Below are 27,897 nucleotides of genomic sequence, written 5' to 3'. Positions count from 1 at the left end.
AGGTAATACTTCTTCTAACACCCTTATTGGTACCTCTGCTGAAAGCCCAGCAGCACCTATCAAATACATAATCAGAAAATATGCACTTAGAAGGAAGAATCATTTCTACAAAAGAACAGGGCAAGAAAGAGGATTGCTGCTGCTTTGGAGAAGAGGCTACAGTAGTTCCACTGAACTTACACCAGACAGAAAGTAAAATAATAACTACAAATCAGAGGCAGTAATGTTAAAGGGAAAGGGCTGGAGGAGCGGAAAGGGGAAACCTTTCATCCTGTGGAGACAACCACCTATGTGACATTTAAAATTTGCCCTACGTTTTACTTTGTTATAGGTAATACTGATTTCACTGAATTTTCCTGCATAATAAATTTACTTATGCTGTTGCTTTCTTCTTCTCACTCACTTCTAGACTGCATTTTATTATTGACATATGTTAGTTTAGGAACTGGAAGAGATTTGCTGAAATTTTGGCATTGTTACCTAGAATCTAGTGCAATTAATTATCTGTATTATTTCTTTTAAAACATTGTGAGGATTTCTTTAGATGGTGTTTTGCTCATCCCTCATAGGCAAATTCACTAATCCAGATATTTGAAAGCCAAACCCAAATGCTACAACCTTTTGTTCAAACTGTCTACAAAGGCTGTCTAGTCTTTTATCAAGTCCAAGTGATCCCAACACATGATGTTTTGCTTTAAGAAAAGTGTGGACAGAGAGTATTCTTGGTTCAATAAGTTGAAATACCATTATACCTTCATGATACTTCTGTATAGAATGTCTCTAGTAGGTATGTAAACAGGGGACCCAGATGAATTGGACATTGCTTCGCTTCCTACTGATTGCAATTCCTTTTCTGACTGTTTAAAGACCCCTGCTATTAAAGAGACTGAAACTTCCAGATGATGAAGGGTCTGGAGCACAAGTCTAAGGAGAAGTGGCTGAGGAAGCTTGTGGGTGTTTAGCCTGGGGAAAAGGAGGTTCACGGGAGACCTTATTGCTCTTTGTGACTGCCTGAAAGTCTTGATGGGATGAGAGGAAATGTCCTCAAGTTGTGCCAGGAGAGGTTTAGAGTAGATATTAGGAAATCTTGCTTCATGCAAAGGCTTATCAAGCACTGGAACAGGTTGCCCAGGGAAGTGGTTGTGTAAATATGGCTCTTGGAGACATGGTTTAGTGGTGGGCTTGGCAGTGCTGGGTTAATGGCTGGACTTGTTGATAGAGCTCTTTTCCCACCTAAGTGATTCTATGATTCTGTGATTGCACTTCAGTTCAACCCATAGGCAGAAGTACAGGTAGAGCATTACACACATTGCAAGCATGTGTGTAATTCCACTGCTATTTCTATTTTCACACAGTTAACATGGGGTTTCCCTGCCACATCTAGTGCATGCTTTTCTTGGGAGAGAAGAAAAGCTTTCATACAATTATCCCATATTCAACTTCCAAATTACAGAGATGATGATGGCAGTATGAAAAGCAACACAAATGCTCTATCAAACACTTTAAAAAAAAAAAAATTCTGTTGCTCTGTAATGAACTGCATTAAGACATGAGCACAGAGGGAGGTTATAGTTATTAGCAACACCAATGGGAGAACCCCCCCCTCCCCAATTCAGAGTTCATCTGGTGATGATATTCATCTTCTCCATTACCAAGAATTAATGTCAATGCATGAAATTTTGATCCCTAAGTGGATACTATGATATGGTCTGATTCTCTCTTGGAAAGAAAAGTCTCATAAACATTGTGTAATAATTTTTGTGTTAGTGTCATGATGCTACCATTCTGTTCTTATCTAACAAGAAGTTTGGTCTGCCTTTATCATCAGATCACATTATCACATTTGGATCTACCAGGCTGTATTTATCCCTCTGACTCAATGTACAGGACTCTTGAGAAGAATAAGCTCTTTTGATGCTGCCTACTGACAGCATCACAAGGGAAAAATAAAATAATATTTACAGAAAGAGAGTGTGACAGTAAATTGATGTGCAGAAACAACGTGATGAATCATTTACATGTGACCAGTGTATGCCTGGAGCCTGCTTGTTCCCTGTTCTTTTGTCTTCTCTTCTCTGGAACATCAGATACAGGAAAATATCACAGTGAAGGAATACAAAAAAAGCAATTAAATTTGAACAGCCTGTATCATCTCTGCACTATTGAGTAAACCAAGTAAACATTTAATATAAGATGTTTGAATATGTACATTTGCAGAATTGTTAAGAAGTGAGAGAGAATTCAGATGATCCTGAACTAAACTGCATCTTATTTACAAATATCTTGCTTCTTTGAAAAATTAAAAAGAAAATAACTAGTTGTTGGAAATCTATGGGGGTAAAAGAAAGGAGAAGAATGTGATCCTGTGTCAGATAAAAAGTTCAGCTAAAGTCCAAACACTTTTTTCTTCACGTTATTTGACAAAATGTAGTATGTGGAATCACTAATCCAAGAGAAAATTTTTAAAAGATCAGGAGAAACCAGCTGGTCAAATTAGGAACTGGATACCAGTAGAAAGTAAAGTGCTGATCTTATCACCTTGTTTGGAGATTTCAGTACTGGCAATTCCCAGATGATATATTTTCCAGTCAGTTAACAGTCCTGACACAAAAGGCATCACTTTGATCCTACACATTGAAGAAAATGTTTGATGCAAACCAAAACAGAAAGAACATCTTTCAGTTTGTTTGTACAAAAAGGCTTTCAAGAGAACACGATCTTAAAAACACGGTTCTGAGAAAATCAAGTAACACAGAAGTAGGTCACTTAAAATTATTGAGTGATCTTTGGAAAATCAGAGCTGAACTGGTTTTTTGTAAGTTTGGCAAAACACTGACCTTTATATAGAAAACATCTTTGATCAAAAAGACCTCAACATACCAAAACCTGTGAAAAACAAGTAGCAAGGACAGGGATGCCCCCTGGAGGACTGTCTGCTGGCAACCCACACAGGGGCAGGGACTCGCTGGAGGCCACCAAAGTAATTTTTTTTTACCACTGCAGTTGGCACATAGTTGATTTTCAGTTCTTCCCGATTACCTGAATCCTTATGGTTAATTATCAAGGATTAGTTGAGACTGTTTTGCCCACAATACAATCTAATATAAGCACCCTATTTTTTTATTAATTTGGAGATAAGGAAGGGCATGATGTAGATTTCTAAGGTTTCTTCCCATTATTCAAAATGAGAGCCAGATGCCGGTAGCACAGGTAATCCTGCTCATGTTGCCTTGACTTTATTAACAATAAATCCAAAAGATGGGGAGTTCAGCTGCTGAGCTCTCCCTTCCCTTTTTTAGCTGAGTGAACCTGCACAAGTCAGCTCAAAGCCAACTCAGCTGCATATTTCTTCTGCTAGAGCATCTGCAATTACAGTCAGCTACATTCCAGCTTCAAGAGGGACAAACTCACACAAAAAGATTTGGGTTCATGGAGTCTATCTCTGCAGTGGAAAATGTCAACTCAATTTTCCTCTTCCCTTCTGTAGAGACTCCTTCAAATAAACAGGAAATTGGTTGATGTAATTGCTAAGACATTCTCCATAGTATTTGAAAAGTCATGGCAGTCAGGTATAGTCCCAGGTGACTGGAAAAAGGGAAACATTGCACCTGTCTTCAAAATGAGTAGAAAGGAGGCAGGTTCCTGAGAACCAACATATCAGCCCCATCCCTGTGTCTGGGAACATCATGGAACTCCTAGAAGTTATGTAAAGGCACACAGGGGACAGGGATGTGATTTGGGACAGCTTGGATGCCATCAACAAGGGCAAATCTTGCCTGACCAACCTTGTGGCCTCCTACGATGGAGTGACTACATCAGTGTGGATTAGAGAAGGGCCTTGGGTGGCATCTATCTGGACACATGTAAGACTTTTGACATGATTTCCCACAGTGTCCTTCTCTCTAAATTGGCCACATATGGCTTTGATGGATGGACTGTTCAATAGGTGAAAAACTGCTTGGACAGCCACACCCAAAGAGCAGTGGGCTAAGGCTCAATGTCCAGATGGACAAATGGTCTCTCTCACGGGTCTGTTTGGGATCAGTGCTATCTAATGTTTTCACCACAAACATGGACAATGGGGTTGAGTGCAAATCCACAAGAAACACAGATATTTTTATTAAAGGTTTACAATACAGATAACAGAAGTTGTGTAATAATATGCTACTTATTGCAAAGCACTACCAATTAACATTCAAGCCTTATGGCAAAAAAAGACATTTTTCTTACTTTTTGCTAGTGCTCTGCTAATAAAATTTACTTACTCATATCCTTAAGCTATCAAGGCTACAATATTATTACTGCTAAACTTATTTACAGTCAGGTTTCTCAATTGTTGGATTGCAGAAACAGAAAATGTCCCTAAAAATATTTGGCTGTCTGCTGGCAAGTCACAGTATTTTGCCTGTGTGCTTCATGCAAAGTAAAGAAAAAATAATGGCTTCAATAAATTACATAAATTTTGTGAAAGCTGGACTTTTGACTACTGGCAAAACTAAGATCTTAAGTTCACTTAAACATGTTTTTGGTCTATTGGTTAAGACTTTCCAAATATTCATTCAATATTTTAAAATTTTTTGATTGTTGTATGTGAGCATGTCAGACTACTCTGAATCCATCAGGTAGTAATGATGACAGAGGATGTTAGTCCATTTAAATCTAGTGTATTCTATGTTGGTTTTGTTATTTAAGTAATACTGCTGTGAGGTGCAAAACAAGGTATCAACTTCTTCCGAGTGCCTCTTATGCTGTTTAAAAATTAGATCCAAAACCTCTTAGAATGGTGATGACTCTGGATTAAATTTAATGATGGCTATGAGGTGATACAGCTAAACTAACTCAAAATTAAACATAAATTCATATGACCACACAGTCAAATTTTCAACAGAAAGATAAAAAAATTAAGGCACTTCTGTTATATCTAGCTTCATATTCTGCTGATATATAAGCTACATATTTAGCTGCAACACCGTGATGAAACTCCAATAATCCTTTAATTTACAACTTGCAAGGATTTGGTCTTCAATCTTTATTATGCAGTCTATGGCAGAAACAAACAATTTCACATTATAACCTTATTGTTACACAGACTTTAATAATGAAAATAAGAAATACATTTTGGCTGCAGAAAGAAAAAGACAAAAAAAAACCCTCCTGTTCCAGATAGATGTATTTCAGAATACACTTAAATTAATTAAAGTACATTTTCCCCCCAGTTAACAACTGATGATTTATTTACAGAGCAAGTAACAAACAATGTCTAGAAAATGCCATTGCACCACAAATTATCTACATGGATATTCCTAATCTTCATACTAGAAAACAGCTAAGAAGGCATTTGCTGCAGCACATTGTTTCTTCCTGAAATCTTAATGTGTTTTAGCAGCTAATACAAAATGCAGATGCAGACTGTATTATGTTAAATTAGAAAAGCAAACATACTGTGGGTTTGGTTAAGAAAAAGTAGATGTCTAGCAAATTGTTGTTTAAAATTTTTTTTTCGAAAAAGGTCTAATGCATTAACTGCTCCAAGTACTTCACATGGGGGCTGTTGTTTACTTACAAATTCAAAATGCTGCTGACAGAGCAGCTGAAATTTGAGAAACTACTTGAAAGAGAAGACATCATCAGCCTGCGCAAGCTGTGACAGGCTTATAGCTACATTCTTATTTACAAAGAAATTTATGTTAATCTATGCTATTTTGGGGATCATTTGACAATCAATAACAATGTAGAATACTTTAATTTACTCATCTCTTAGAAAAAGTGATAGCTCATTGTTTTGACTTTAAGGTACTTTTTAAATTTATGTGAAATAGAAGCAGAAGATGAAGCTTGGAAGGCTTTTTTTTTTTTTTTTTTTAAACTGCAGAACATGCAACCCTTGCAGAAGATCTCTTGAACTACAAATGTGTTGTTCTATGTGACCTTGTGAGACTTCAGCACGTAACTAACCTGCACAGAAAACACCTCTACAAATAAACTTTAAGAGTAAATAGAGTGTATCCAACGTATAACAACTTCATATCCCATTATTTTCCATCCTCAAAAGCTCACCTTATTTTTCAAACTACAGTTGTCTAGCCTTTGAAGTTTTGTTTCCAACCTCCTTTAACACCACTGTAACTTACCAAGAGCATGTCAAGCTGCTACAGGCACAGTAGCTTTGCTTTAGACTACTGTACTGCTCCTGGTAAACAGGACTGCTGTGAACATTGGAGCCTGGAAGACCCCCGTGTCTCCTGGCTCTGCTCGCTGTTACATTTCATGCTTCTGTTAAGTGCAATGCAGATGTGCTGCAGAAGCAATTTCTGACAGACTGGAAAAGCAGGCACTTTCCTCTGTGGTATTTTTTTGAGGGAAAGCATATCCTACATATTCCCACTAGCACACTGTGGCAGTGGCAACTGCTCCGAGAGCCATGCAGCAGGAGACCCTGTCACGGCAGTGGAGTAGTTTCAGCTTCTTGAAGTTCCAACTGAAAGGAAAGAGATTGCAAATACAATGAACAATTGCTTGATATCCTCCCACCAACAAGACTCTGCGTGTGTTTTTTTAGGAGAAATTTGTTTCTCATTTGCAGCTACTGTTCTGATGTATAAAGCTGAGCACACAGCCCCGAGTAAGGCAAGACTATGCTTTTGTCTGAAGCAACAGAGGAAATGATCACAAAGAAACATTAGTAGGTCTGAAATTTGAATTAGAATATACTTCATATCAAGCCAGCTGTTCTCTTTCTACGGTGGAACTCTCTATGAATTTAATGAGCATGGAAAAATTTCACTCCCTTCCTGTATTCTTTCTGTAGCAGTTACAGGGGAATTAGTGCTTTAGTTGAATACATTCTGTGCTCATATCAGAACAGCATCTAACTTTTGGATTTTCACTGACAGTCTAGTTTAAATTCTGTGTGAGGTGAACTTACATCAGCAAACAAACCCAACAATCTCTCAGCCCTGTGTGTCCATAGTCTCCATGCTGAGTCCTACTTGCATGCAGGCACAGTAGCACTATAGATGTTTCCATCAAGAAAACCTGCTTGCTGCATGGCATGTCCTGAAAGGCTGCAACCCCTTTTTGCTCAGAAAATTTTGTACCAGAACCTATTGAGACACTGTGTGGGAAATCAAATGCTGCAAATCAAGGGTTTATGGAACAGAAAGTAGGAAGACACAGATGGAGCCTGGAGACTAACAGAGAATCCATGTCAACGCATATCAGCTAAGAAAGCCCAGTTTTAAGATCTATTGAACTTAGACAAATATTTCATATATGTCAATATCTCTCCAGAAATGGGCTTTTCAAGAAACCAGTACTTTAAAATTATTATTAAAATACAGTATAAATCACAAAGGAGATATAATAATTTTCTAAAAATATACAGGAAGGCCATTCTCTGTTCATACAGGTAGATGTGACTGTGCCAAGAAGCTGCCCATTTTTTCTCATGTTTCTGCAACAGGAATCACCAGCATTCCCCATATTTGTTCACCGTGGGTCATATAGCACAAGGAAAATTAAGAAGTAAGAAAATTCATTTAATCAAAGTAAAACTAGCTTTCAATTCTTTCCTTGTTTTAAATTTAAAACCTTTTCTTGAATCCAATATCCTCTTCTACGTGTGGCTGCCAATCCAGGCAGTAAAGGCAAAAGCTTTCAGGGCTGAGCCTTTTGTTATTGGACATAGCTGAGGCCTCATGTTCAGCATATGGGGAGGATTTACAGTTTCCATTAGTGCATTTAGACATTTCAGTAGTTGACAAAAAAGCATCAGAAGCTAAAATTGAAAAGAAGAGTTACACACTAAATAGTCCCAAAGATGTGCCTATACATAATTTCCTCAGTTGCTTGGATACATTCAGGTGAAGCTACTATAAAAGCAGCTATTAAAATGGATCACAAAGAAACTAATCCACTGAAATAAATTAAATTTCCCAGATTTCTGTGATTATTAATAATCCAGTTCCCTAATTGTTTAGAATTTTTAGTTATTAACACATAGATACTAGCAAAAACTCAGTTTTCAGGGAAAATAATGATAACGATTGATTTTAAATTCAAAATATTAAACCTTCTTCTAATCTCAGAGATAAATTGATGCAGAGTCTCTGAGCATCTGAAGTAAAAGCCATTTCAATGTACTTGCCAAGATTTTCATACAAATCAGTTAATGTCAACAACATCAAAAACCCTCAGCCATTTTCAAAAGCTACTATTTGGTCCTTCATTCCCCTCCCCTGACAATACTTTGAAATACTTTTTTTCCCCCAGGATTACATCACTCCTTTTCCATGCAAATGCACTTATAAGATTGCATAAAAACTCCTGAAAACTATAAACACTTAATGTAGGCCTTTTTGGTAATGCCAAGGAGCCACAGAGTAGGTCCAAGGCCACTATATTAACTCAGAATAATATGAATATTTATGATGTTTCCTGTTGGTGCTTTTGAACTGGTAGAATTCCTCCCAACAAATTAAAGACTTAAGAATGTCTATTCTAAATGCTTTTAAATGCTTTCAGAGTGTTAGGCCTTATGATTAAGCCTTGTAGTTCTCATTTAGCAGGAGAAAAGAATTCTGATTTGGCAAAAAAAATGAAATGTGCCAAGTACTACACAGCCTTGCAATTAGAATTCATACTAATTGCTCTCCAAGGCCTTGTCTATACAAAAAAGACCTTGTCAGTATATCTCAATCAATAGATACACAAGCTAGACTTTCTTTTACAGAAAGCACTTACCTGTAAAAAGAATACCCTGTCTATAGAATTTACAGAATCTCACTGTCTGAGCAAATATTGGTCTGTCTTGGGGTTTATTTTCTTTTTTCTTTTCTGACAGCTAAAGCTACATTCACTCTAGGGCCTTTTGTGTTTAAAATAATAGTATAAAAATATTAGGTATTACATTTTTAGTTACTATTCCAGAGAACCTTTTTAGTGTACGTTAGTTCAATGATCTTGTCTCTTGTTCTGATAAAAGCAGACATAAAAAAATGTCTCTTACATAAATATTTGCAGGAGAAAAAAGCTAAATTAATACTAAGTTTTAAACACAGCTTGTTGTGAATGTATTCTATAGATATTGTGGAGAGTGAGAAAGACTGTACCAAATAGCTGCTGAGCTGAACTCCAGGGAAAAGGCCCAGGTCAGCATTCAGGGAGCACACCTGGCAGAAATAAACCTATGGCAGCACCAGCAGCTGCCAAAATAAGGACTGCAGGAATGGTGGTGAGGGAAGTGGAGCTGGCCACTCCAAAGTCTTTCAAACACCTGAACATGCAAAGTCCTGTCCACCCACTAATGAGGACCTGAGCTACCAAGTGCTGGCTTCTTCTCCCTGGTTTCAGGGAAAACTGATAGTTAATTGCTAGGAAGAGCTACCAAAGCAGTCAAACAATTTCTTCTAGCTCTGCATGCACCTTTTTTGTTCCCTGCAGACTTGCTCTTTGCTTTTTCATCATGCAGTTTCCATCTTTACTGCCTCACTCAGACCTCATTCCTTATGTTTCCCCTTCTCCTCAGCATTCTTCCTCGCACCTCCACTTCCCTTCAGATTCCTTCCCTTCCCTTCTCTTTATATATGCTTGATTTCTTCATAACAAATTTATTTCACCACTATTCCCTGAAGGAAAAAAAAACCAAAAAACAAACCCTAACCAGCAAAGAACACAACTACAGGAGTAGCTTCCTTCTTATTGCCACTCTCAAGATCACTTCACTTGCTTGCTCCATCCCTGCCCCAGCAGGCTGTCTCTCTTGGTGGTGTAGGCTGAAACATCTCCCTGGGAAACATCATCTTCTATTCTGTGCTTGCTCAGTGCTCAGGGAAACAGATTTTATTTCACTCAGCCTCTAGGCAGTACCACATTAATCTTTTCAATGGGTAGAAGTTTAGAAGGCTACAGCTCTCCGAGAGGTAATATAAAGATATACAACTAAATGTAGAAAATGGGTGCATACATACTGCAATCTAGAAAGCTGGAATTGTACTAGACAGAAATACAATCTTGCTGTCAGACACATGCACAAAATTGACTCCATTGAGGATTACAAATGCATTATTAACAGATGAATGTAGTACTTTGCTACACCTAGTAAATACTACAACACATATCACATACATATATATTTGCACCTATGCCAAGTTTGGCAGTTCTGCTTCACCACCAGACTGAGCAGGTGCCAATTTCACAGGCTACAGTTTGGCTGTGTGAGTCAGACACAGGTGAACAACACCAATTTTTGATGTTTAATAAAGCTTCTCGCTTTAGCCCTTCTCCCTTTAGACTTCCCTCCTCTTTTGTGGTGCAATTACTGTTTAGTCTCCTTGGAGATGGGAATACTCTTATTTGGGCTATCTGGAAGCAGCTGAGTGTCAGGCAGGTAGCTGCTTTCACAAGAACCCACTGAGTTCTGCACCTTGAGGAGGCAGCCAACTTGTGGCTGAAGTGGCAGCAGTGAGAAACTGTTGCATGAGCAACCAAAGTATATTGCTGAAAGGTAATACGGCAAGGAATGAACCAAGCTTATGCCTTTTGTTCTTATTTTTAAGGAATTACACAGACAACTCAAACTTTTTCTAGTGCTTGCCATGTGCTTGAATTACTTTAATGAATGCTAAGATTTGCTTTCCTGTTTTGCTGAGAGATGAAGCTTGGAAAATCTCAAGACCATAGTCACAGGACCATGGATATTGAACATGTACAAAACAGCTTCTTTGCAAAAACAATGCAAAAATAGGCTGAATAAAAAAACCACAAACAACTCTTGTTATCTGATGTGCCATAAAATCCCTACTTAAAGATTTTTTCTACATGGAAAAGGTATTTTCTTGGTATACCTGAAATGGCAAAATGGCACATTAGTATTTAACATGTGGGTATATATCTTCATATCTATATATATATATACATATATCTAACTCCACCTTATTCACCACATAATTATTTGACACAAGAACTGCATGTAGACAAGCCTTGGTCTATCTCTTGCATGACTTTCAGGACAAACAAAGCCATGTAGGCCTTTGTACATCAATCAAAATGAACAAGCACAGTTGTTTTTTTTTTTTTTTTTCCTTCCTTTTTATTCCCTGTTGCAATGGGAGAAGATGAGAGATCTGTATTTTGTCCCACTCCTGTCTCCATCAGCAGACAAGGAGCATGAACAGGTAAATCTGTGTTTTTCAACATGTTGCAAACATCCTGCAAGTGAAACACTGTTCTATGTGTTTTGTACATGCATGCATGCTGGACCCAGTCACTCAAGGTACCCTTCAGAACCCTTGGCTTCTGAGCATCAGGCAGGGCAGAGAACAACTTAGCACCATGCAGGACTGGGGTCTCTGTGTATGCATACACCAGTTTCAAATATAACCTTGAAAGAGTTCAGACCTTCCAAAAGCTACAAATCAGTGTAAGTGGTAACTTCAGAACACATGTCATCTCCAAGCGGGTGGCCTGGATCCAGAGATGACATCTCCACTGCTAGTCATACCTGGTGGTTAGTCCTATCCACAGTGTTGGCAGTGGAAGCATGGTCACGAGTGTTTTGTCGGACTCGGGTGGAGTTTTGCTGCTCAATGGTTGAGGAAGTGGGGATGCAGAACTCTCTGAAACACCTTTTGAAATTCTCATCTAGAAATGCATAAAGGACTGGATTAAGGCAGCTATTTGTATACCCTAGAGCAATACAGAAGTGCCAGGAGACAGTCTGGAAAGTAGTTTCTGGGATGTTGACCAGGGCTTTAATGATAACATAAATGTGGATGGGAGTCCAGCAGACAATAAACACTGCCACCACTACAAGAACCATCCTTGTGATCCTCCGCAGGTTCCTGTCCTTCTCTTTGGAGCCAGATAACATGCGGACGCTCTTCAGGCGTAAAATCATCAGCCCGTAACACACCGTAATGATCAGGACCGGCATGATGAAGGCAAAGATAAATACACAGATTTTCAGGAGGTTCTCCCAGTACCAAGCAGGGTGGGAGAATGTAAGTGTGCAGTCAATTGAGCCTGAGGAAAAGGAAAACAACAGAGAAGAACATTCAGCTCAGTTTTTATTTTGCTTTTCTTTAAACTTTTCTTTAATTAATATCACAGGCAAATATATGAAGACTTTACACCTAAGTAAACATGTAAAATGAAGCAATCTGTGACCTGTCATTTGCACAAACATTGGCAGGATAGAGTGCTGCAAAACATGCATGAGGCGTGAGTTAGGAAAACAAAACCAAATTAATATGCTCTCTTTTGCATATTATGACTTGGAACTTAATGTATACTAAACAAGGAAAAGAGCTGAACTGTCATATATACTTAAACTTTGACTGATTTTCACTTCCACTATAAAACATGGTGAAAAGAAAGATTTTTAAGCCACCATATATGCTGAGAGTTTGGGCATTTCAGGGCAACAGAGAAGAGAACGACATGACGCTTTGGTAACTTTGCACAGTGGAGGGTCTGGATTTATGTTGACATGGTGTCACTGCCCCTTTATGGGAGGTCTTGGAGCACCAGTGGTCCAGAGAATGCTTTCTGCTCTGTATCATGTCCTGTCAGACAGGGTGTAGCATAGCTATGACTGCCAGCTTTCCAGTGGGAGTATCCTGGGTAAAGCACAGGATACTCCTGTGCTGAAAGATAATGCACAACTGCCCCACAGCAGAAGGCAGGTAGGCACAGATGATTTTCCAAACACTACAATAACCAAGTGGGACAGCAAGACTTGCATGGACCCACTGAAGGAGCTGGAGCTGCTTGTTGTAAAAACACAGATCACATGCACTGCTTGTCCAGGCAACTACAGCCAGGTGCAAAATTGCAGAAGGGGCTCATTTGCACTGATACTTGCTTAACACAGGTTAGAGGTCAGTCGTTAATTTGATGCCTCTACACTACAGTGAAACAATGCAGAAAGGAGTTGAAATGCTGAGTACTCAATTTAGGAATGAAAGCCAGACTTACCATGCCTGTATTTAGTAGTTGCCATGAACATAACTGGCAGGCCAATGGCAGAGGAAAGAATCCAGTTGCAGACATTGACAATTTTGGCATTTCGGGGGGTACGGAAATCAAGGGCCTTAACGGGGTGGCAAACAGCCACATAGCGATCCACACTCATGGTGCAGAGTGTGAAGATACTGGTGAACATATTGTAGTAGTCTATGGATATAACAATCTTACAAAGGATGGTACCAAATGGCCAGGTTCCCATCAGGTAATTCACACTCTGGAATGGCAGAGTACTTGTTGCTAGGGCATCTGCCAATGCAAGATTGAAAATATAGATGTTGGTGGCAGTCTTCATTTTTGTGTACCTAGGAAAAAAAAATGGCAGAGCATGTAAATGACCACAACTGACATTATTAAATAAAAGAGAATTCAGTGCATCATCTAAAAGAAGATTCTGTAAAATAATATGCGAGATACTGTCAAAGATCACATTTTCTGCTTTCATCCAAATGACCATGCTATGATTCACCTACATGTTGGCAGTTCAGTGAGACATCAGCTAAAGGGTATAAGAAAAAAAAATTAACTCATGCAAAAGAAAAAGATACACATAGAAGAAACAATATTATAGATGCTAAATAATTGAGAAGATGAAAAAATTGTATGCTTACAGATCAAATACTGTACTATATGGATAGATTTTCTGTACCTGCTGATATCATGCCAAATATAACTATGGTCTGTAGAAATAGAAAATGAATTTCTAGGTTGTGAAGTAGTAATGATGATATTCCAAATGAGCAGCACTTGAGACCCATTTTTTATGTGGATGCTGTACTTTTGCAGTGGTACAAAAAAAGTTTCAATTTAAGTAATGTTCCTGGCCATGCTGCCCTGATTGCTGCTGAGGTTGATGGGCCCTGTGGCTGCTTGGATTTTGGGGGGTCAAATGGCTTGCTCTTTTGATGAAACTTCCTTCCATTTCTGCAAAACTAATAAGCAGAGTGTTTGATCAAACATTTTAAAATTTATAGAGCACTTTTCAAGAGGAACAGCTAATTTCAAAAGACCTGTCAAGGAACCTGCTAGGGAAAGCAAAATGTAAAATACACAGTTTTGTGGGTTTTATCTCTCTGAATGAGATCTCTTCAGAACATGAGTCAGTTGCAAAAAATCCCAATGAAAGGATTGTGTAGGAAATGTGCATTTGCAACTTTTCTTTGGTAGGTTGTGCAGAAATGCAGACTTCATGCTGAATGGACCTAGAAAGCTTTAATGATGAACATTTGAAGTCATTGGTACTGGATCTGTTCTCTCATTTTTAGCACTGTGCATGAGAAGGCAGTAACAATCCTAATTTCAATTTAGGGTGTTTTTTAAAAACAGATTTTCAAGTAGATACAAATGCTATCTTGACTTCTGCCTTGAGAAAGTATGATCTGAATATGATACTTTCAAGTTGTAAATAAATTCCATATTCTGAAAGTCCTGTAAAAACTTTTCTTACTTCATTTATATAACAAGTTTGTAACTAACACAGGGGGAGGTAGATGCTGCAAGAATCTACAATTCTCTCTTCTGGACACTGGAAAAAATATACAGGATTGCAGTGTGGGAGAGGTACACAATAAAAGCTACAGCTCTAAAAACGGAGGGAGAAGAAAATATTTCTCAGGCAATTTGCAGAAGAATCTTCCAGATAAGAATGAAAGCAGCAAGATTTATATTTTGTTATGAATATCTCTCCAAAGGTCTGAGATATCCAGGAGTAGCTGAAGGTGTGTCCAGAGCTAACCTGAAGGTTTGATTGTGTTGTGAGCAGACATATCCAGCTTGCTCCCACCTGATCTGCCCCAGAGGGGCAGTGGCTCTCAGCTCTGCACAAACAGGCAAAGATGACGAGGCATCTGTGTGCTCACCCAGGCTGCTGATCCCTGCTCAGACCTTAGATGGTTGCCTGCCTTCTTCACAGCTGGACAAGAGAGCACACTTGGGAATGCTGCTCAGTGCTGCTGCCCTCACACGTGATTCCGGGGCAGGTCTGTCTGGAGAGCATCCTCAGATACTGATGACAATGCTTTGTTATCAGTAATTAAAGCCATTATGATTTAAAAGGAATGCTTGACACAGCAAAAAAGTCCAACCATCAACCAATATGTAAATGACATTCAGGTTAGCATGAGAGAGGATGGACAGAAAAACACTCTGAATAAATAGAATTAAGTTTCTTCACTGGGCATGGGCCTTATCCCACTTAAATGCTGCATATTTTTCAGTTTTTTAATCTAATTTTCATTGTCAGTTTAATTTTAAAAGTTCTTGGACTTGATTTGTTTAATGGCCTCTATAGACCATTAGTGAAGGATTTTGCTTGATGTACTCTGTAATCTTTGTACTTCTAATCATGCTGTTATTACAATGAATAGAAGCAGAACTCTTATGGTGATAGAAAATATTTACCTCCACCTGCTGCCTAATCAACAAAAGCCTATTGAAATTCACAATATTCTCTTCAGTGAATTCTATGAGATTTGGGTGTTTCTCTGTACAGACTACTTAAACTTTTTAGAAGGGGCTTATTTCTGCAAGGTACATTTTATAAAACATGTATTTTTCCAAATAAGTAGATTATCAGTGTCCCCAGGATTATTTTTAGCATGAACAAATAAATACCAAAGCAATTGATTAAACATAATTTTAACAGCATGAAAAGTAACAGTCAATCAAAATGAAGCTTTTCAAAGTCTTGATCTTAGCTGTTATTATACTTTTTGCTAAGGTATCAGTCTACTTATTTGAACAAGCAGAACAAACATTTCCATTATCGAGACACAGATCTGTATGTGATTCTATTTCTACAGTTGAGAGGGACTTAGTAACACCAAAATTTATAGTGCAATACCAACATTTATAAATGCAATCTTTTAAAATACCGCTTCCACACTTTCATTCAAACTTACTGGTATTTAGATTACATTGAAATTTAAGTTTTTAAAACATCAGGTGCATTAAATTCTGCACAACAAAGAGCAAGGTTGCAAATGAAGACAGAAGTCTGCTTTGGGTGGCCTTAGTTTTATTTTACAACTCTGCAATGAAAAGACCAATAGAATGTGATGAATCAGGGGCTTTTTGTGAATATTTAGTGCAATACTGCTCTTGGTATATATCCAAATCGATTATGCTCATTATAATACTGGCACCTATTAGTATACCCCTCCTAATTCCTCAGTGCAGGTTTTGTATAATAAAATATCTGTTAATGAACTGTTGTTTTGCTGATAATAGTAGATGATAAATCAGGTTTACAACAGCAAGAATACACTTTATGCCTAATTTTTTAGGGAAAGCTCAGCCTTGTCTTTATCTTCAATCCTACAAAGCTTTAAAGCAGAGTTCAAGTTTGAAGACCTGAGCTGTACAGGTCCACTCAACTGAGATTTGCTTGGAATAAGAAAAATCAATGGAGAAAAGAGCAAGGATTCAGCTCAGATTGTCACCATGTTCCTAGCATTTAAGGATTAATAGAAAGTCATGAAATGGACCCCCCCATCTATCTGCCCATGGGCCACTTGTAGTTTGTAAACCAAATAAAACTTTCACCAGATTAACCTCAGAGAGACTCCAGCTCCCAGGTGTAACAGCACCATGGACAGGAGCCAGGAGCCCCTTCCCTTCCACTTCTCATGCAACAGGAGGGATGTGAGCATGTTTGTGACTCTCTGCAAAGACACCTGCCACAGCCCTGTTTCTGGCCTGTCCCCTCCAATAGTTTAATTACCATATCCAAATATTTTTAAAGAGTCTCTTCTTTTAAGCTTCTTAAAATTTAATTAAATCTTTAATTTGCATCATATCTTATTTAGGCCTCACAGACTTTTTATACTGCTATTGTAGTCTATACGACCAATGTACTCATGTCCCTACTGCTCCCTGGTCAAGAGGTTTACATCCATGTGGATTGTTGAGATATCCCCTCCTCCAAAGCCTTCTGCCCTCCTGGACCAGATCAGCTTTATAGCATCTTTGGACCAGCAGGCTGGTGCAAAGAACATAGAGAGATCCACATTTAGCTCAGTGTTATACAGAGTATAATAATAATAATAATAATAATAATAATAATAATAATAATACATATAAATTATTTTTATATTCTTATATTATTATCATTATTATAATTAATGATAATGATGCAGCTCAGAATAATACATAACATTACAAATTAATTAAAACTATTTCCTCTGAATAACATCAATGAGGAGAAAAGAAGAAAGTCTTTTGCACTTAGGAAATGGGCTGGTCGATGACAGACTGGTAATAACTACTTTCAGCAACACAAAAGCATGCAAGGTTTTGCCCACAGAATGCTAATTTGGAGACAATGACTACTTCAAGAACTGTTTAAGTTCAGTGCAAAATACACAAAAAACTGGACAAAATCACTGGAGATTCACTGCAGAAAACAGTCACCCTCAAAAATGGTTTGGCTGCTGAAAGAAACAACAGCCAACAGTTAGGTCTTGCATACAGACAACCTTACAGAAAACTCTTCTTGATGCTGGAGACTAGGTTAGCATGTCAAATTCATGGTCTTCTTGCATAAATGACTTGTTAAACAAATGAAGAATCAATATGTGCATACATTAGATTAGTTGAAGTTATCTTGGGTGGGAAGATTAAAAACATGTTAAGCATGCCTAGTTGAATCAATTTAAATTATATTTTTTCCCCATGACTGTTCTGGTGCACCTTGTATATGCAACTCAAAAACAGTAGGAAAAAGGGATTTTTTGGCATGTTTTCTTGAGATATCAGGTAATTTCAATTTTTCTTGAGCCTTTAAATCTTTGAACAAAGTCATGATATACTCAAGGTAATCTGTAAAACCCTGAAAACTTTTTCTGTCTGCCAATTCAGTTTTAATATTTAACACTGAAATAAAGTCTCTCAAGCCACATTCTGGAAAGTACCTTTGAGCTAAAGGGTCTCAAATGACGGACTTTACTGACATCCATCTATTTGATTATCCTTTTCTTCCCATGGCAATGGGCCTCCATAGAGTGAAAGACCCATACTGTATTTCAGCCACAGCTGTGACATGTGCTGTGGCAGGCCATAACCTATTAAAAGTTTTTAAGTCATATATATTCTGGAAAGGTCTAACCTTCCTGTCTGTGAGCACATGATTTAATCAGCTTGAAAATTTAAGTCTTTGATTTTTCTATTAATGGGTACTTCTGAATCCTTATTCCTTAAGCCATTTAATTTCATCTCTGGCTATAAGCACCATGAATCTGTGCACAACCCTGACAGGTTATTAGGCAGTAAGGCCACTCTGATTGGAGGTGCCATCTTGTGGTTAACAACCTCTGCATCCTTTTGATGCATATTCTACTAAAGAGATCTTATACAAGACTGTAATTTAACATAGTATGCCCTGAGTGCACCAAACCAACAGCAAATTGAAAAACTAAAGAAAACCTTAAGCAGTTCTAATAGAGCTGAATACAGTCACACTTGGTTACAATGAAATAGTGCAATTTGCATCACATTCACTTACTTCCTGCACCCATCCCGAGTTTGGGGGTAAAAGCTGAAATGGGGGGAGGAAGCTTTTACTGCCTTTAAGAAAGACAGAAGCTGTTGCTGTTCCCTCCTGTTAAAGTCCTGCATCCTGACTCCCAGCACAGCACTACCCATTCACTGCTGTGACTTGTCATGTGGTTTAATCAGAGACGAAAAATATCAGGCATCACTGAGGTGTCAAGGCGTGACATACTGAGGGAGTACAGTAGATCTAAGATGAAAGAGTTTAGTTATTTTACATACTTGATCATACTTCACATACATTGTTTTGGAGCAGCTTTCTCTCCTTTCTTCACTCACTGGCAAGGGGCTGTCCATTTTCTGAAGGAATCTGAGCATATATGTGGTCAGTGTGGGCCTGAGCACAGGGCAGGGCACTGCTGGACTGTAGTTGCTTCAGTTGCTACCTTTTTTCTCCTTAACAATTTGTTTTCCCACTTTTTTGTCACTTTATTCTCCTCCATAGTACAAATGAGATTTGGCTAGAATGTCACCAAAGTTTACTTCCCTCGGGTTACCTTGTTAGCATCTTTGATTTCCCAGCTTATCCCTTCTTCTCATCAGGACAGTGCCAAGGCATGTGCAGATCCAGCAGTATTTGCTTACAGGATGCAGGAGAAGCAAGCAAAGCACCTGGGAAATAACACCAGCTCAGGGCCATTTTGCTTGTACTCAGAACCCATCAGGAATTTATCTCATACCTCAGCTTTAGGAGAGGGTGAGCTAAACAAAAAGGTGCTCTTTCAGGCAGTCACCTTCAGTTTTCAGTGCCAGTCTTTTGGGAAATGATGTGGAGCTGTGAGGGCATCTGACTCATCCTGTTTTCCTGTGTTGGACTTTGGATGAAAAATGACTTGCTGTTGTCTTTCTGGCTCTTCCTGATTTTATTTTTTTTTTTGGCTACTGAAAGGCATAATACAGAAGTTTTCTTTCTGCTACTTAGTTTAAGCCAGTGAGTTTAGTCCCTGCACAGTGAAAATAAAACAAGCTTTCCCAGACATCATAAAAAGCTACTTAATGATAAAAAACTAATGACAGTAATAAGTATACTTTAGTGCCCAAACAGTCATTTGCTGGTACAATTCCTTCCCTTCCAACCTAGTTGAACAGGGGGAAAATTACCTGCCAATTATTTCAGAACTTAATCTGGCCTGTTTGTCAAACCACTTTTATTTGACTCTCTGTTTGCCTGGGACTGAGGCATATATGGGTCTTCAATAAAGGTCATTGCTTTCATGGTTATTGTGTAACATATCTCTCTGAAATAAATCAATGGTGCTAAAAAGGCTAACTACAATACATTTCCATTATCCAGCAGCAGGTGCTTATTGTTAAGGGCTTTGCTTTGCTAGGAAGACATATAAAGGAAAACTGTCAGTATATTAAATTTGACTTTTTCCCCTCTGACTTCAGGGAAGTGTGATTGAAAGTAAAACTGCTGACTATACCTCTGGTAACAGATAATGTGGTGACACTTTCCTAGAGGGGACAAGTTATCAGCTACTTTGTCTGGTTTCCAGGCACCGGTACCCCCTTCTGATCTGTATACTGATCACCTGAGATAAGGACTGCACACAAAATATCCGAAATATCCCTGGTCAGCAGGGAAGCTGGCAGGGAAGCCTCTGCAGACAGTTTTAATGCAAGTAGATGTGAGATTCCCCAGAGGTGTGGTAGGGAACAGCAGGTGATCAATCCCCCTGGGCAGAGGGTAGCAGGGAGGTGGCATGGGGCTGGAGGCCAGCCATACACAGACTGTACAGACCCAAGTACCACCGGCTATACCAGGTGTGGCTCTGGCATGCAGGAGACTGGGATCTTCTGGTGAAGCTGTTGAGTGGGATCTGGAAAGGAGCCGCAAAGATGAGACAAAGGAACTAGAGAGAGAATAAACGAGGAGGAAGGCTTGCCTGTGATGTGGGGAGAAGGGGAAAGAAAGCAAGAAAGCAATGGTGGAAGCTGGCATGAGAGGAAGAAGGAGCATAGCTATGTGTTATGTGAGAATACTGAATTAAAAGTACTGGAAATCATGAATTCAGCCTCTACATGACAAGGATGAGATCGTGTCTGAAACTGTGGCTCTGAGGGAGTTCCTAAGACCACAATCTTATGAGAGAGATTTGGGTAATTGGCTCCTTAGATGATTTTTCTATAGGGGCAGCACATCCCAGGCTGAAGATTAGCACTGTGACAACTGCTGCTCCCTGCTCCCCCTTAAAAAAGACTTCACTCAGCTGGAACTGCTCCACACAACACAACAAGGAGGAGATGTTCCACTTTACACAAACGTTTTTGCTCTGAAGTTTTACTCCTGATCTTAGATACAAGATTTTATAGCTGATAATTGAACACTTCTCAGCAAGAAGGTGGAAAAAATCTATTTCATGTCCTTCACAGTTATTTGATTAGCTATGGTGCATCATCCCTACCTTTTTTTCATCATGTAAATTCAAAGGGAAATATAAATAAAATTTAGAAGTGTTTAACATTAAATGGATAAATGAGAATGCTTATCACAGCTAGACTAAGCTGTGGAACTCCTTGATAGTGAACATCATTAAAAGCCCACTTCCAAAAAGGACTAGAGGTCTTTGAAAGATAATTATAATATTCCCACTTTCAATACCACAATCCTAAACTTCATGATATAAACCAAAGAAGACCCAGATGGTTATAAAAAGAGCTTTCTTTGAGATCAGCTTAAGCACAACAATTCAGAAAACAGTTGCTTTTGGATTTTTAAAAAAACTTTGTTACAAGAGTGGATTTGTATTGTGAAGAGATTTATCAAACATTGAAAACTTTTTACTTGGAATCATAATGAAAAGAAATAATTTTTTGAAAATATCTGTTAATGAAGATCTCTACAACAACCATCTGAGAACACATAAGCTTAAAAATAACCAAGTTAGAATCTGTAAAAATGCTTCACATGTTTGTTTGGAAGCAGCTTTGTTTAGTAGTGGCAATCTTTGTGACCTTCTTCCAATCTTATTTTTGATCCTCATTTTTTTGGGGAAGTACTGCATGTTAGAAATGTCCACAAAAAGCTACTGAATAAATGCTGATGCAAACTTCAGCTCTGCAGTCTAAAAGTCTATTAGAAGGATGCTCACAAAGTTTTGCCCCTATTTTTTCCACTCTGTGACTAAACACCAGCTGCTGGCTATGGCTAAAAAAGAGGCTAGTAAGCTAAATTACAATTCTGTGACATTTGGACTTGCACCATCCAGTGTTCAGCGAAAGTTATGCTCAATGGTTTGGGAAAACACTGTGAATTAAAATGAAATAAAGCAGTACTTCAGGATTATGTTAGCTAAATAGCTCATTAGCTTGCTAGTAATTATGTAATGTAAGCAATATGTGCATACAGTACTTTCTACCCTTACTGAAGCCTTGAAAGGTTGGTTACTTTTGATTATTTTTATAAAGAAATTTTTTAAAAAAAGAGGACGTGTTTAACACTATTTTTTCACGAGAGCCATTACTATAATGTCACTCCAGGAAAAATACAGTGGGATCAAACAGCTTTTTATAGGCAAATTGAGTGAGAAGGGTTGTTTCCTGCCCAGAACTGCCTGGCGTAGGCACTAGCAGGGCCAGAGGGTCTGTGCACCTGGGCCTGGCACGCTGTCCTGTGCAGGAGTTCACTGGGACCGGGGCCAGGCACAAGGTCTGGACATGAGTCTGGGGCTGCAGAGCTCTCACTCATCCCTCAGGTGTCTCTGCTTCCTCAGTGAGATGGGTGTTACCACCAGGTTGTAACCTCATGTATTTTTGGTCAAATTTTCATCATGTCTCTAAAAACACAATTAAAAAAAAAATAATACAAAGGTATACATTCAATTTTATCTGTCTGCTTTCCTTCATCTTGGGGGAGAGAGGGAAGCTGCTTGCTAGTTAAACATTTACCCACTAGCAAAGGTTGGTAAACTGTCACAAACAGTATGCAAACAGGGACACCTGCCTTTTTGTAAGGCAGGATGCTGAGGGTCACCCCCTTGCTATGCTGCTGATTTAATTCAGCTCCTCTGCTGCTCCCTCAGTTCTGTCCCCAGGTCTTCTCTGGCTGGTGCTGTGAGCTGTATTAATTCATAATTGACATGGCTGGATAAGGCTGCTGAGGCTTTCAGCTCTTAGCACAGACGTGGAACCTTTGCAGTCAGTGGAACAGGCAGGACACACACTCACACAAGCAATGCTGTGCAAATGCAGAGAGGTTCATGAGGCTGTGGACAGGAAAGAAAAGCAGGAATTTTATGCACTTCTTTGTTTCCAAGCCCCCTGATCTCTACAAAAGATGCTGAAGGTCACCTCACATACAGCATCCATAACACCATGTCACCTTGCAAAGAACCTATTTTTTAAAAATACTTGTTTTGCTTCACCCACTTTCAAGCTTGAGATAATGTACAGATTTTTTTTTCTCTAAAAATACTCTACACTTTTATGCACATGTGTGAGAATATTTATTCCTCTGCTGATATCAATTATTTCTACATCTGAAATTTCAACTCTAAGACTGTTTACTTAATAAAACAGTTTTTCTGAATTGTGAGTAAACTCAGCTGAACCAGAGTTTTCAGTGCTGCACAGTCTTTCCAGATTAGATGACACTTCAGCCACAGCTCTTTTTTTCCAAAACACTATTAAGAGGCTGTTTTGAGACACATAGAAAGATTTCTCTTAATTTCAGAGAGAGGATTTCTTCTACTTCTTTCCCTGTTTGCTTTTTTTTTTTTTTTAAATTTTAAAACAGTGTGATAATTTACTCAATGAAACATTTCCTACCTCTACAGAAGACTGAAGAGAACCTGAGACCCCTTTGTTTATGGTATGTGAAACATTTCTAGCAAAACAAATGAGGAATCACTCTGAACTTGAGTGACTTCAGCGGCTGTTGGTGGAATTACAGTTCTCTCAGAGCATTTGGATTGTGGAGGATTGGGAACTCTGTGAGCTATCTCTCTCTTCCAGATCTGTGATGCTTAAGAGTTTCATCTAGGATTTATTGCAGCTTTCTAGAGTATTACCTCAAACACATAATCACATATAAGACATATTCTTATTTCTACTCTAATTGTGAGAATAATATCCCACCGACTCGATAAGAAAACTGCAAAGGACTTTGGATTACTGTGTAAATTAATTCAATGCCACATGGCACTAATTGTACACTGTCTTCTTGTACTCCACAGCAGGTAGAAGTAGCATTTGCTGTTGATATAGCCATAACAACACTGTATTCATATTAGAAATTTACACTTACACAAAGCACATGAGGAAAACAGATAATAAAAATTCTCTATAGATTTTTTTCAGATTACCAGAAAATTCATGGCTAGCAGTAAAGGCTATTAAACTACTACTGCTGTCACCTGAAGGCATTTTTTGGTACTTGAGAAAGGAAACACTTCAGTGTTAGTAACATGAGGTTAAGCCTCACACACTACATACAAAACATGTAAATATTAATTCAAGGATGAAAACATTCAGCTGAACAGGAACCATCTGGAAGAATGAGGAAGATGGATGAGAATACATTAATTATAATTTAATGTGTATAAAAATCTTGGAATGCATTTGGTCAGTCTGCTTTGCACAAAAAGCCTTCTTTTCACATTGATAATCACAATACATTTCCAGCTCCTCCTTGGACATATCTGCTTTCTGACCTCTGTTTGCCCCAGCAGAGATAGCAGGGTGACATTGTCGAGTGATAATGATAGTTCCATTTCAGGCCAGCACTTGCACAGCTCTGGCTCCAAACCCCTGGATTTGCCTCATGTGGAAAATTTTTAAGAGTAATAATATTTATAAGAATGATATAATTATTTTAAAACTATTTCCAAAGAAACCAAGCATGAGATGTTAGCATGCAGCACACTTGATCTGAAGTCACTGTTGCTTTCACTGGGGTGAAAGGTGAGTAGGACAGTTTCAAACATCTAAGCACCTACCTCCCAACTCCTAGTATTTTCAAGACAAACTAGATACCAATATTATTCAAAAATGTTAATTTTTAGTAGCCTCAATTTCCCTCGCAATTAATTTGAAGATCAATGTTTTGTCCTTCCTGAGCAGGCATGGGAAAGGCAAATGAAGGGGAGTTCTATATGGTGACAAATTCAATCCAGTGAAACTTTGGCCTCTTACATGTAGTTGGATGAAAGGAGGCACGAATGTGGACATATAGGGTCACCATTTCATAGGCTCATATTCTAATTTGAAACACTTTCAAGCTAGTATAGCTTGCAGCAGGAAATGCAATCACTAAGTCCTGTATTGCTGACCAGATACACGACAGGTGCAGAGAAACACAGAAAGAGAATGTATTTTTATGTTGCTTGAGCCACAGATCCTATTCAGCCATTAGCATGTAAATTCCTTGTCATCCTAACTGCTAAACAGCTGTGTGGTGTTAATTGGGAACAAATTCTGTCACACCAAAAGCTGTTCTTGCAAAGGAGATGTGGGGTTTGCCATAACAATCCTGATGGTTTGGACAAGCCACTTAATTTTTGTTTTCCTCTGTAAAATGAAAATATATTTTTGCTTTCTGCTATTGCTTCTGGCTTTTGTTTGTAAGCTGTCATCTCAGAGAAAAAGGCTTTCTTTAGATAGGAATCTAAATACAAGTACCTCATTAGATTTGGCTTTGTGGTGCAAGTGTAATTCAATTAATTACTGTAAGAAATATGAACCTAGTAAGGGTTATGCCCAGGATAATAAATACATAATTCCAGGGGCAAGGTGGAGCATATTTCTCTGCTGACAGCTATCCTGTCTCTGTTACACTGTGCATCTGCTTTTCCTCCCAGAGGAATGCATTCAACACTGCTACAGTGATTGCAGTCATGCCCCCACTCAGAAGCCTTTCTGCAGATGTATCCTCACACAGACAGCTTGAGTTTCAGACTGACCAAAACCACAAGACAGAAGAGAATCTCCCCAGCTCTGTGTATGTAGCCTTTAAAGCATAGTTAAACCTACAAGGCTTCTGAACTGCTCTAGACTGAACCACTGATGGATATCACTTGTGTTCCCACTGGGTCTACCAGATGCACAGGCTGTGCAGTGACATCCCTAACACGTGCCGCATCCTCCATGCTGCTGCAATACCCCACCGTGACCGCGACCCTCAGCCCCAGCTTTCTACAGCTGGCACAGCTTGCGCTGCACACACACGCCACAAAGCCGCCCGCTGCCGCTGGTGCACCAGGGATGCCAAGAGACAGCCCCGGTTCCTGCGGGCCCGACTTCTCGGGGAACGCAGAGCTTAAAGGCAGAACGGACGCTCCGGACGAGGAGGAGAAATGGAAGTGCTGGGGCTGCCTCCATAGGAACGGAGAGCGCCCCTGGGCTACCCCTATCTCCTCCCTTAAAAGCGCCCGCTGAGCTCTCCAGGGCTCAAGGGATGCTTGGTTTGGAAACGACGAGCAGCCGCGAAGGGAGAGGAGCTCAGTCGGGCCCGTCCTGTCGCGCCCCCGGCCCGTCGCTCCCGGGAGGTGGCAGTGTTCCCCCACGGATGCCACCTGCCGGCTCCGCGGCCAGGCCGGCAAGGGAGCCTCTGTTCATCTCTCTCACTCGTTTTCCGCTCATTTACGGGCAATGGATTTATCGCGCGTGATCTGATTTGTAAGAGCCCCACTGGGGCTTTTTCTCTTGCGGGCGAGAAAGTTGCGAAGTGCCGCAGCACAGCCGGAACGCCGGGATTACAGAAAGCGGTCGCATCACTGCATGCGTATTTATACACGTGTATACGCATGTATGTCTATACACATATATAAATGTATTTCAATATACACATATAGATCTAGATATGAGGCAGAGGATCTCCAAACACGGCCACAGGAAGCGTTTAACCACAGTGCCATTTACATTTTGTTCGTGCATTTGGGAGAGGTGGGTGGAAAGACAGGTGGATGCGTGCCGGCTATCCGTGTACCACCCCGTACCCGTACACGCTCACAGGCAGTGGCCACAGTCTCTTTAAATCCTCGCTCCTTAGGGCACAGGTACGGGATTTAGGCCCCGTTGGCCAGAGCCACTCGCAGAGGTGGGCAGCTGGGGTCGGAGGGTCTTTAGAACATTCTCGGACGCGCAGCGGCTTCTGACGGACCGGCCGGCCCTCACTGCTCCACCTCAAGTTTCTCTTCCCTCGTCACCCGCTCCGGCTCTTTATCAAAAGCCTCCTTCCCCTTCCCGCGGGGACCGGCGCCCGTCCGCACCCCTCAGCGCGCTGCCCGGCGGAGGGGGACCGCAGCATCCCCGCCGGGACACCGTCCCGCATCCCGGCTCCGGGCGGCGGGGTTCCGCCCCGACGGCAGCGGCCGTGGGCAGCGGGGCGGGGCAGGCAGGCACTCACCTGACGATGACATACATGACCAAGAAGTTGCCGAAGAGCCCCACGACGCAGACCACGGAGTAGAGGGCCATGATGGCGATGGCGGTAACCACGGAGGGGCCGCCGCCCGTGGGCGCGCAGGGCCCGCCGCCGCCGGCGCTGCCATTGCCGCCGCCGCAGGGCTCGGAGCGGTTCCAGCCCAGCGCCGCCGAGGCGTTGCCCCAGGCCGGGCAGGGCGGCCCGGGCGGGCGGCAGGCGGAGGCGTTGGCGGCGAACGGGACCTCCAGGGCGCCGGCCAGGAGCGGCGCGGACCCGTTGCCCAGCAGGTAGGCGACAGCCATGGCGCAGCGCTGTCAGCGCGGCCGCCCGCTCCCCACGCCCGAGGGACGCCCGGCGCGCCGCGCTGCTGCCGCGGTGTCGGCGAGGCGACAGCACCCGCCCGCCCCGACGGTGCGCCCCGCCGCTGGGTGCGGGCACATGTGTGAGGCGGGCGGGGCGGGCCGGGAGGAGGGGCCGTGTCCGCAGGAGCGGCGGGAGCCGCCTCCGCGCCCGCTGCCCGCCGCCGCTCCTCCCAGGCCGGCGGGACGCGGTGGCGGCCGCCCCCAGCGGCGAGCGGGGCGCACCTGCGGGGGGCAGCGCCGGCGGTGTGCGCCTCCCCTGCAGGTGGCACTTGAAGGCAAGGCGCTTAACATGTTCGTTCCCCAGAGCCGCGGGCATCGGTGGCAAGCGCCGGAAAGACAAAACCGGCGGAGACTGACTTGGCGAGATAAAGGCCGGTGCAGAGAGGAGATCGATGCGCGAGAGATTATCGTAGTAAGACAGGGATCTTGGCAAAACGATGTCCTCAGTGATTATAGAGATAACAGAACCTTGTAATAAAATGTGACGAACTTTAGGGCAACACTTTCGGAGGGGTGGTTGTGAACAGAATTGTCCTTTAGAAATGACTCGGATCTCATGGATCCTCAGGATTTTCAGAGGACCTTCTGTTCAGAGCTCCA

At 40.7% G+C, this 27,897-nt stretch overlaps 2 protein-coding genes across 6 annotated transcripts in view; one reads left to right on the top strand and one right to left on the bottom strand.

Moving 5' to 3' along the window:
* Positions 1 to 4,097: 4,097 nt before the first annotated feature.
* OPRM1 (opioid receptor mu 1) lies at positions 4,098 to 27,450 on the bottom strand. The gene is made up of 4 exons (XM_021540568.4): positions 26,918 to 27,450; positions 12,976 to 13,328; positions 11,501 to 12,021; positions 4,098 to 6,478 (listed from the first exon to the last, which is right to left on the bottom strand). The coding sequence occupies exons 1-4, from the start codon at positions 27,235 to 27,237 to the stop codon at positions 6,440 to 6,442; spliced, it is 1,233 nt and encodes a 410-aa protein (XP_021396243.1). The 5' UTR covers positions 27,238 to 27,450; the 3' UTR covers positions 4,098 to 6,439.
* LOC110476021 (uncharacterized) overlaps positions 27,086 to 27,897 on the top strand; it is a 212,573-nt gene continuing 211,761 nt past the window's right edge. For all 5 annotated transcript variants that reach the window (XR_014954269.1, XR_014954270.1, XM_085576622.1 and 2 more), the window contains exon 1: positions 27,086 to 27,222. The gene's annotated coding sequence lies outside the window, so the exon portion shown is untranslated. The remainder of the gene's footprint in view (positions 27,223 to 27,897) is intronic.

The sequence above is a fragment of the Lonchura striata genome, chromosome 3 (assembly GCF_050655825.1).
Source record: "Lonchura striata isolate lonStrDom1 chromosome 3, ASM5065582v1, whole genome shotgun sequence".
NCBI classification, from domain to species: Eukaryota; Metazoa; Chordata; class Aves; order Passeriformes; family Estrildidae; genus Lonchura; species Lonchura striata.
Note: the sequence above shows the minus strand (reverse complement) of the source record. Positions and strands in the feature narration are given on the sequence as shown.